This window comes from Arvicanthis niloticus, chromosome 2, assembly GCF_011762505.2.
Source record: "Arvicanthis niloticus isolate mArvNil1 chromosome 2, mArvNil1.pat.X, whole genome shotgun sequence".
Taxonomy (NCBI): Eukaryota; Metazoa; Chordata; class Mammalia; order Rodentia; family Muridae; genus Arvicanthis; species Arvicanthis niloticus.
Genome location: NC_047659.1, coordinates 5,703,737 through 5,713,902, shown reverse-complemented (window position 1 = coordinate 5,713,902; position 10,166 = coordinate 5,703,737). Strand labels below are relative to the sequence as shown.

Here is a 10,166-nt window from a genome sequence, read left to right as displayed (position 1 = left end):
TTTGTGGATAGTACTTGGTTTATTCATTAGAAAAACAAAAACCAACACTGGATGGGTCTTATATACAAAACAAGACACTTTGTTTTCAAGGGTTAAAAGCGCTCTAGAGATTTAAGGTGGGAATACAGACAGCACAAAGCTGTTTCTCCCAGAAACACATGAACAAATATGCGCGATGGACTTATCATACATACATCCAGATCATTCAGGACCACGACGGGCCCACAGAGCCCTGCACACCAAAGCTCCAAGGTGGCAGACACAGAGGATGGTCGGAGTATGTGTCAGCATTTGGGCACAGAAGTGATTTACAATTCAGACCCAGGTGTATAAAGTAGAAAACTCACTTCCGTGTTAGAATACCAACACAATTCAGCCACAGAATTGAGAAACTTAGTACACTGAGCTGCAGAACTCAGGGGAGACAGGTGTAATCACTACACAGATGTAATCCTCACATCCGGGGTCCAGCACATCCTCAGCTTCCAGTTGCCACAGGCACCTCAGCACCAAGGCAGTATCACTCTGCCGACCTCCCAGGACCCCAGTGCCTGCAGCCTGGCCTCAGCACTGGCCAGACCCTTTCTCCTGGGTAGAGGCAGGGTTGTAGAAAGCCATGCAGACTGCTAGTGTTATCACTGGTCACACACAGCTGAGCTTTGAGTCATACACAGCAGGTGTGGGGAGGGTTTGTCCTCACTGTTCACCATCACAGGTGGCTAAGCTGTTTGGGGACCAAGCCATCTCATGGCCTCACTACAAACCCATACACACATCAAGAACAAGACAGTCAAAGGGAGTGTGTGGGATCACCCTTTAGAGGCATGACTAAAAGCAAACCTGTAGCTCTCGTATGAAGGGTTTCTATGGATGTTAGACTCCCCCAGCAACCGGATACTGGATGATCTGGGCTCAGCTGAGCTGCAGAGCCAGCAGTCAGATTCCCACACTAGACAGGGGATGGTTGGTAGTGATGTGCTAGCTGTTGTGCTTTGAAATGCTTTCTAATCACAGGCCACCACTGCAGAATCCAGAGACAGCCTCTGGCCAGGGCCACCCTAGTCTTAGTGGTATCCCAACACACGCAACCACACTAGCACTTCCAAGGTAGACAGCTGCTGGATATGTGCACTAGAAATGGTGAGCAGTTCCAGCCTCTGTCTCTGACCCTCATGGGGGACAGTTAGAACCAAGTGTTTACTCATCTACCATACATGCACTGAGACCACAGAGAATTACGGCTAGGAACACCCTGCAAGCTTGAATGACATTTTCAAAAAGTATTTTTTACAGCACTTTTAAAATAATTTACAAAAAAAAATCTACAAAACACATTATGTACCAGGACACATTCATTAAATAAAAACGTCATTTGAGGTTAGTGTACATATTTATACAGCAGGGGCTGCATGGGAGGGACCCAGTTTTCGCTCTTTAACTGTCAGGATCCCCTACTTCATACCCTAGGCTGCCTCACACACATATAGGCACGCGCACACATGCACGCGCGCGCGCGCGCACACACACACACACAGGTGCACACAGGCACATGCACACAGAGGCGCACATACACACAGGCACACGCACACAGGTGCACACATACACACAGGCACACGCACACAGAGGCGCACATACACACAGGCACGCGTGCACACACACAGGCATGCACACATGCACATCAGACAAAACATGAACACTGTTTCCCACAGCTATGGCAAGAACCATAACATGCCTGTCACAACTTGAGGCCTTTACTGCTCACTGTGGCACTGCCCCATCCTCCATGGAAGTGTCACTGAATTCGCTGGCATCACTGCCCAAGGTCTCCTGGTCCTGCTGTTCCCTGTCAACTCTATGCCGATATCTCAGGTCTAGAACTTTGTCCTCAGAGTCAGAATTCCTCCTGTCCTGCTGTCTCAGGGTCCCTTGAGCCTTCCGGCTGGGCCAGTTCACACTGTCCTTCATTAGCAAGTGTGGGCTTCCAAATACAGGGTTGTGGCCAGGCTGGGTCTCCCTGAAGGCTGAGAATGCTGGACCCTGCAGAGGTAAGCCCACACTGGGGCTGAAGAGGCCAGCCTGCTTGCCCCCCCAAGAAATGTTCTTCCCGAAGTGGAAGAGCTGGGTGGAGAGGAAAGGCAGGCCCTTCCTGGGGCCTGAGGAAAGGATGGGTGGGGACCCAGCCTGTGGTGTGGTCCCCTTTTCCTTCTCACCCTGAAAGACCCCTGTCCACACTGTGCCTTGACCCGAGTTCAGCACCCATGGGCTGGACAGCCTGCTCTGGTGTGTAAAGTCGCTCCAAGAGAGGGCAAGGTCAGCCTGGGATCCAGGGTTGGGGGTTAGCAAGTTCTGACTGCCATAGTTCAGGTGAAAGGTCCCCCTGGCACTTCCAGCCTCGGCACCCACTTTGGCACAACCGGGCAGCTGACCAAACACACTTTCTGCCACTGAGGTCTGGCTTCCCTGTGGGCTATGGTCTTTGTGAACATTAACACTTTTCCTGCTTGGTGGAGATGCTTTGACAGAGCTGTTCCTGCTGGCGTTCTTGGGTAATGCTGCCTCGCTTCGGCCCAGGGCAGTGGTGAGGCGGGTGGCCTGCTCAGCACGGAGGGTGCCCTTCCCAGTCTGGTTCAAGAGGCTGGTGGCCTGTGTCCGAGCTCTCTCTGGGCCTCTCCTTCCTTCGGCCAGCTGAGGGGTTCCTCTGGCTTTTTGGCTCCGTGTGCACACTCCAGGCTGCATCCCCAGGGTTGTCTCTTTCCTACAGGGCATCTCTGGCTTGGCAGGGCCCCCTGGAGGTTCTGCGAGGCGTACAGACTCCTTGGCCTTTTCTGCCAGAAACCTCCTGATCTCCAGCTCAATGCTGTCATCACTGTCCACTGTGCTGTCCTCAGACGTGGGGCTGGAGGCTGACGGAGGGTGGCCACTGGCTCCTGTGTCCTTAGAGGGAGGAGCCCCTTCTGGACTTTTCCTCCTGGGGAGAACGGCGGGGGTTGCATCCTCGCCCCCTGTGCCACCCAGCTTCGCCCTCTCTGCCATGCTGCTGAAGGCACTTCCTGGACTTCGTCCTGGGCTGTCTTTGTTGTCCCCTCTGCACCTGGGCAGACAGCTCCGTAGTGCCTGCTGTCTGTGGTCCTTCCCGTCCCCTGGAAGGTTGCTCAACTTCTCCCCGCACCGAGTCTCTGTGCTGCCAAATCTGACCTTCTTACACGAAGCCCGTGGAGCTCGGCACCTCTTCTTAAACTTGCGCTTGGATCTTAATAAGTCCTTGATGGCCATGTCCAGGTCCTCGTCACTGTCCAGAGAACTGCTCTTATCCTCAGAGCTCTCCTTCTCACAGGCCTTCCCCAGAGCCCCATGGCCTTGGGATAGGTGTGTATCACTGAGCCCAACTGTCTTGGAAATAACAGGCTGGTCCTTGGCTTCAGCCTCTCCTCCTGGGGTCTCTGTGATTTTGCTCTGCCCGAGAGGGTCCCACCCATCATGGCCAGGCTGAACCTTCTCTTGAATGTGGTCACCATCCTGGGTACTTTCTCTACCCTCCCTTATTTTCTTTGACACTCTAGTGCTGCCCCCAGCTCTCCGTTTCCGTTTGCAGCCCAGAGGGAGATCTGGTGTTTTAACAAGAGGGGTCTTGGGGATGCCAGGCTGGCCACTGGGGCCAGGCGAGGACAGTGGACCCTGGGTAGGCTGAGGACTCCCTACTTGTGCCTTGAGGGCCAAAAACGTCCGGATCTCCTGCTCGATGCTGTCATCACTATCAATGTTGCTGCTGTCACCTTCAGAGCGGGGAGGCATGGGTTGGGGACAGAAGAGTGGATTCCTGGATGGAGGCTTGTCACTGCCTTCCACGGGGGCTGGCAGGATGGTCTTAGAGATGTCCAGGATAGCTTCTGCACACATCAGTTCGGTGGATGTGTCTGCTAGGCGTGCGGCCTGGTGCACGGCTTCACTCTTGGCAGCTGTGTGTCCTGGAGGTACAGAGGCTCTCGAATCCGTTAGGAGCTTGGAGAGGGGATCAGGGTGGAGGCCCCCCTGGGTGGTGTCCATAACTGTCAGCCTTTTCTTGCTAGGGGGTCTCCTGTGGACTTCAGGCAAGGCACTTGGCTGGGCACTGCCAGGGCTTTCCTCTTTCAGTTGGGCTCTCAGAGGTGGGTCCCCACTGGCCTCCTTCCTGGTTTTCTCCAGCTGGTACAGCTGGATGGCCTCCTCAATGCCATCGTCACTGCTGGAGTCAGATGCCTGGTGTGCCGGGGCCAAGCTCCTGATGCGCTTGCTGCGCCTGGCAGGCATGCTCCTCCTCGCTCCACCCCTGTTCTGTGCAGCCTCTGGTCTGTGGGTGGTCAGCTTTGTGCTCACTGGGCTCTCGGGCTCTGTGGTGAGCTTAGGCTGGAAGTTTCTCGGCTGCGCGCTCATCTTTGTTAACCTGGGAGGTTTTCGGAGGATGAGCTCCTTACAGGTTCCTATCAGAGCTGCCCTGGCTGAGGTTTCTCGGTTCCCTCGAAGTCTGGCAGGGCTGTTGTTTGGGTCTGACTTTCTATCTACAGACCCATCACACTTTGGGTGTTCATGCTGTCTTTTCTCATTAAGAAACTGTTCTATTTCAGCTCGGATGCTCTGTTCAAAGGAGTCCTCGCTGCTCGTGCTAGCTGGGGAGGTGGAGCCCTGGTCTTCACTGGCTCCCACAGGAACACTACCTGAGCCAGGAGTGAGCTGCGAGGGACACGGGATGGGCAGGGTGTTGCTGTGGGCAGGCTCTGGGGTAGAGGGGGGCCCTTGGGACGTGGGTTCAGAAGCCCCACCCTTTGCCTTCAGGTACTCTTGGATAGCTTCCTCAATGTCCCTGTCCACGGAGTCATCACTGTCAGAATCCAGCTCCAAGGGACCAAGTCTCCCAGCTTGATCTTTCTCCAGGGCGCTGCAGTTTGCAACAAGACCACAGGCAGGGAACTCGGGCTGTTCTTTGCACACAGCAGGCTTGGAGGCCAGCCTGGTGTCCTGGGACCTCTCTGCACGCTGGCCTCTTTGTGTGACACGCGCATGGCTCATGCCCAGGGCAGCCTCGTCTCTCTGCAGCGAGCTGATGAGCATGTGCACCCTCGCACTCACGGAAGCCCTGGAGGGGTCCTCTTTAGACTCCGAGAAGCACTCTGGAAAGCAGAAGCTCCTGGGCTGGCCAAAGGCCTCCCATTTGGATTGGAGCGCCACCACTGGAGGGGCATTCATGAGGAACATCCTAGCAGGCAGGCTGGGTGCTGAGAGGCAGGGCTTATCAGTCAGCCTGTTTCACATCCTGGGAACAGAGAAAGCATAATGGATATAGCTAATCAGTGACCTCCCACACCACTACAAGAAACAACACGCCGGGGGCTACTCGGTGGCTGGGGTGGCTAATGCCGGCCTCTTAGGCCTCAGGTTTGCCATCGGTACTGGGAGTCACTTCCACCCTGTAAGTGGAAGCCTCAATTAAAAACAAAGTGCAGACTCCAGCAGCCCTTTCCTCTCCTTTCTGGGCCTACACTTTTCTGTAAGAGGACAAAAGAGACATCATTTACCTCCCAGAGTTGCCAGAAGCCACAGCAGTCTATAAATTATACACACGTCCAGGTAAGTAGGACTTTATGGGTGGATCCTTTCTGGAAATGACCAGTATGTTCTTTAACCAAAGCTGCACCATATGAAGGACTCAAAAAGTACTTCCTCAAGCTTTTTATAGCATTCCCTTCCCTACGCTGTTTCACCGGAAAAACATCAAATGAGCATCTGACAGATGCTTCTCAAAGGCTGACACCAATTTTGCCTAGTTAGCATGAAAGTTGTGTCAGCATCTTGGTGGTCCTATCATTTTGGTGGGTCTGGAGAAAGGACTGTGTGTCGTATAGACAGATCATGGGCTTGTCAGCTCAGATGCTGCTTAGTGCTGCACGACTATGTGGTCAGAGCCAGGTCTCTATATATCAGCTACGCTGCTGTCACTAAGAAAGTTCACAGAGTCACCACAAAGAGGAGCCTTGTCTAGGAGGCACTGGGTCACATGGAAAAATACCAGCTGCTCTGTATAGTTCTTAATTCTTCCAGGCTTCTCTGAGACCCTTCTGCCTCTGAGATTGAAGAGCACTTGGAAGGCTGAAGGACAAAGAGACCTGAGTTCCTCCAAGGGAAGGCATGGAAGGTTGTCCCACCCCTAACCCAAGGCCAGATGGTACAGCTTGACCGGCTGTTTGCTTTGCTTTTACATTCTGTCTTCTTCACCAGCTATTTAATTAGGACCTGCCATCCTGACAGGCTGGGGTGTGGGTGTGCTGTAGACATACTGAAATCGCTCCCCCAAGAGGTGGGGCTGGCCATCCAGACCAAAATCTGCTTAAGAGGGACAGGCAACAAACTAGAGGTCACTGCAAATGCAGCAGCAACTCATGGTGATTACCAATGGGTGCTTCAAGAGTTAAACTAATATATGTATATAAAAAAAAATCTACTGTAGTTACTTGAAAGTCTCAGGTGCAGGCTGATGTTCCACAAGGCTTCAAGGATGAGGTCTTCACTGCTCCACTTGTACTTCAAAGCATCTTCCACCAGCTTCTAAAATCAGCTGTGAGGGCTGGACGTGGTGGTGCACACTTTTAATCCAAGTACCAGCACAGCTTGGTCTACGCATAGTGAGTTCCTGGCTAGCCAGGACTCTATAGTGAGACCAAATTGTCTAAATACATAAATAAAAACCAGCCTTTACTTCCAGGATTATAATCAGTAACATTTAATTTAGAAACTGATCATGGCTTATAAATATTTTTTCTGTTATGATATGACATTAATGTAAAGAAAGGTTTGACAAATTGAGGAAAGCTTGCCTGACACCAACCACACTAACTGTAGCTGATTAGCCACAGGGTGGAGGGTGTTTTCCTCTACTGGTTGCCCGAGCTTCCATCCTGGCCATCCTTGACAATAACTTTGCCTTCCTGGATGCCACAGGCACACGGCAGTGGGAACTGGTGAGAGGGTTCTTTCACTCACTGGGGGACCTATCACTTCTTTGCCCTAGGTGTTGTTCAAACTGCCAGAGCAATACTACAGAAGTCACAAAACATTTGTACAGCTTAGCTGTGATGGGTCTGGATCAAGTAGGGTGTGATGGTGTGTGCCTTAATCTCAGGTGAAGGCCAGAGGATCAGGAGTTCAAGGCTAGCACTGGTTCCTTATCTAGTTCTAAGACAGCATCTGGGCTACTGCGGTCATGGCTCAACCCACCAAAGTAGAAACAACAAAAATGTGCTCTCTGGGGGCGGGGCAAGGCAGGGTCGGGTGAGGTGAGTAACATTAATATCTTAACAAGCAGGAAAACATTATCGCAGGTGCAGAGCTGAGGGAATAGATCAGTTTATTTCCACTCACCTGCTCACAGCTTATAACGATGGACCCAGAGCTGGGCTTCTCTGGCAGTCTTAATGGCTGTTGGTCCAACTACCTGGTCAATCTTGGGAGCTGTCATTCTGGAGAACCATGAACTTCAAAGTTAGAAATGTGAGCTGAAGCCAGAATTGGGGCTTAAAAGGCTCTGGGAATCAGGTTTCCAGGGTGGTTGTGGGTACAATCAGCCCCTGCATCCTAGCATGGCCTCTGCACTTAAGTCAGGAGGTAGAGGGCTCTGTACTCCAACTTAAAGTGGGTGTGGGTAAGATTTGGTCCTTAGGAGTCAGAGGTGCTGACGAGATTCGGCCCCCAGAAAAACTGTTGCGTCTGCCATTCCCTGTGCACACTGGAAGCAAGGGGAGACAGTTTCTCGCTGCTGCCTGAGTACTGACTGCTATCTCGCAGTCTGGGAGGCAGCTGCAGCAGGAGTCTGGTCTTTAGCAGGTTAATGCCAACCCTTCTCCAGTAAGTGACAGGGCCTCCAGCTGGTCTGTGCCCCCACCCATCCATCCCTGGACTCATTTTCTGGGATCCCAGGCTTAGGGAGTCCGGCAGCCTCGAAGCTGCGCGTGGCAGGGCGAGAAGGCAGCCTTGAAGGCCAGGCCAGGCAGGCCTCGGTGGCGCGGAGCCCGCCCCTCACCTGAGCCTCACCTGGGCCCGACCTGCGCCAGCTGGCTCTCGAGGAACGCAGGGCGCAACAAGCGCCAGGCACGCGTGGGAGGCGCCTCCAGGGGGCCGTGACCCTCTCCCGTGACAGCGATCAGCCCCAGCCACCAACCCGATCCGAACCCTCCACGCCGCGGCCTGCACCGCGAAGCCGGCCCAGCTGCCCGCCCTGCGCCCCGCGTCCCGGGAGGCGCCGGGCCCGGAGAGCCGGGAAGCGCGAACACTCGCGCCCCGCCCTCTCTCGGTCCCGCACCCGCAGCCACCGCGGAGTACCGCGGGGACTCGGGGACCCGGCGCGCCGTGGGAGCGCGGGAGAGGAGGGCGGGGCCGGCGTGGCGAGGGGCGGGGCAACCCCCCTCCCCCCGGGCCGTCTCTCCCGCCACCTACCCGCGGCGGCGGCGGTGGCGGCCGCGCTCCGGAAGCCGTGCCCGGTGGCTGGGCATCATGGGAATGGCACGGCCGAGTTCCGGGGGAGGCGCGCGGCCCGGCCGGACCCCCGCCCGCGAGAGCGCGCCCACCTGCACCGCGAGTGCCCGCGCTCGGACACGCACGGCGCGCGGGAGGAGAGCACGGGGCAGTTCGGAAGCGGCTGCGGCGCCCGCGGGACTCGGAGCCTGCGCGGGGACCCTCCTTGTCCTCCCACCCGGGGCCTGGCGCAGCGCCCGGCGCCGAGAGCGTGCGCAGCCCAGGGGTGCTGGAGGTCGCGCGCGTTGGCAAGTTGGCCACGGCGAGGGGCGTGGCCGTGGAGAGCTGGAGGGCCGCCGGACCCTCGCACATACATACCTTCTTTAACTGCTTTATGCTGGTCCAGATCCAGTGTCCCCCGCGTACCTGCCATCTGCTTAGTTGCTCTCCCTAGCCTCAAACCAGCAGAGGTGTGCTTCCCTGCCTACGTTTGCATCCAGTTCAAGGCTTAGCTTGCCTGCGCTGGACACCAAGGGATCTTCTGCCATGGTCCTCTGTATCGCCCATAGCTTCTGGGCTGCCCAAGTCCCTTTACTTTGTAGAACACTTCTATATTAATGTGCACAATGCCCCCTCCCTCCACCTTAGCCAGATCTCCGAACTGGCTTAGAGATAGGGACCCTGAGGCTGAAGAAAACTAAACAACAAGGGTCATGCAGGGTGACCTTGCTGCACGTTCTCACCAGTGGTCTGGAGGAATCGGTGGGGTAGGACTGGCTTCTGCCAACACTGTCAGGATTATACAGTGGAATTCCTTGGTTCTGTGGCACACTCTATGTGACGTCAGAAATCTTCCTAGTTTACTTTTTAGGCAGGTCTGGAGATACTGTGTTGGTGATTATGTCAAGGCCAAAGCCTGGCTCACCTTGAGCCATAGGCACACACCCTATCTGATAAGGCACAGGAAATGGTTAGGGAGTGCCCGGGATCTGACTGGAGAAAACCCCAGAGACTTTGTTCCAGAAAAAAGCTTCTTCCTGGGCTCCTCACCGTTGCTTCACCACTTCTCTCTGGTTTTTGATGTAGGTCTTCTGTAACCCAGACTGGTTTGGGACTCTTATTCTCATGCCTCTACCTCCCTGGTCCTAGGATTACAAGTGTTATCATGTCTAATACAAGAAGATGTATTTCTAAACTTGGGGAATTGGGGTGGGTTTGGGGTCAAGAAACACACAAGACACTTTAGTGCTTCTATGACTGAGGTCCCCCACTCCATCTCTTTTTCTTGTTTTTTTTTTTTTTTCTTAATATTCATTTATTCTAGCAGGGCAGTGGTGGCACACGCCTTTAGTCCCAGCACTCAGGAGGCAGAGGCAGGCAAATTTCTGAGTTTGAGGCCAGCCTGGTCTACAGAGTGAGTTCCAGGGCAGCCAGGACTACACAGAAAAATCCTGCCTCAAAACAAAACAGAACAGTTCATTTATTTTATGTGTATGATTGTTTCAGCTGGCATGTGTGTAGACACAGCACTGGCTTGCCTGGTACTGAAGGACTACCAGACGAGGGCATTGAATCCTCAGGAACTGGATGGAGTTACAGGCGCTGCCACCAAGTGCAGGGAATTGAACCTAGCCCCTCTGAGAGAGCAGAGTAACAGCCACTGAACCACTATCCAGCCCCACCTCCTT

The 10,166-nt window shown here is 54.3% G+C and overlaps 1 protein-coding gene across 6 annotated transcripts; it reads right to left on the bottom strand.

Moving 5' to 3' along the window:
• On the bottom strand, positions 1 to 8,972 carry Ppp1r26 (protein phosphatase 1 regulatory subunit 26). Of its 6 annotated transcripts, none has more exons than XM_076928341.1 (4): positions 8,857 to 8,972; positions 7,390 to 7,487; positions 6,483 to 6,697; positions 1 to 5,287 (listed from the first exon to the last, which is right to left on the bottom strand). In XM_076928341.1, exon 4 carries the CDS (start codon positions 5,227 to 5,229, stop codon positions 1,759 to 1,761), a length of 3,471 nt encoding a protein of 1,156 aa, XP_076784456.1. In that variant the 5' UTR covers positions 5,230 to 5,287; positions 6,483 to 6,697; positions 7,390 to 7,487; positions 8,857 to 8,972; the 3' UTR covers positions 1 to 1,758. The 6 variants fall into 6 exon arrangements, with proteins under 6 accessions (XP_076784456.1, XP_076784454.1, XP_076784455.1 ...); XM_076928339.1 differs by lacking the exon at positions 8,857 to 8,972 and adding an exon at positions 8,461 to 8,789; XM_076928340.1 differs by lacking the exon at positions 8,857 to 8,972 and adding an exon at positions 8,048 to 8,432.
• Between the last annotated feature and the right edge of the window lie 1,194 nt (positions 8,973 to 10,166).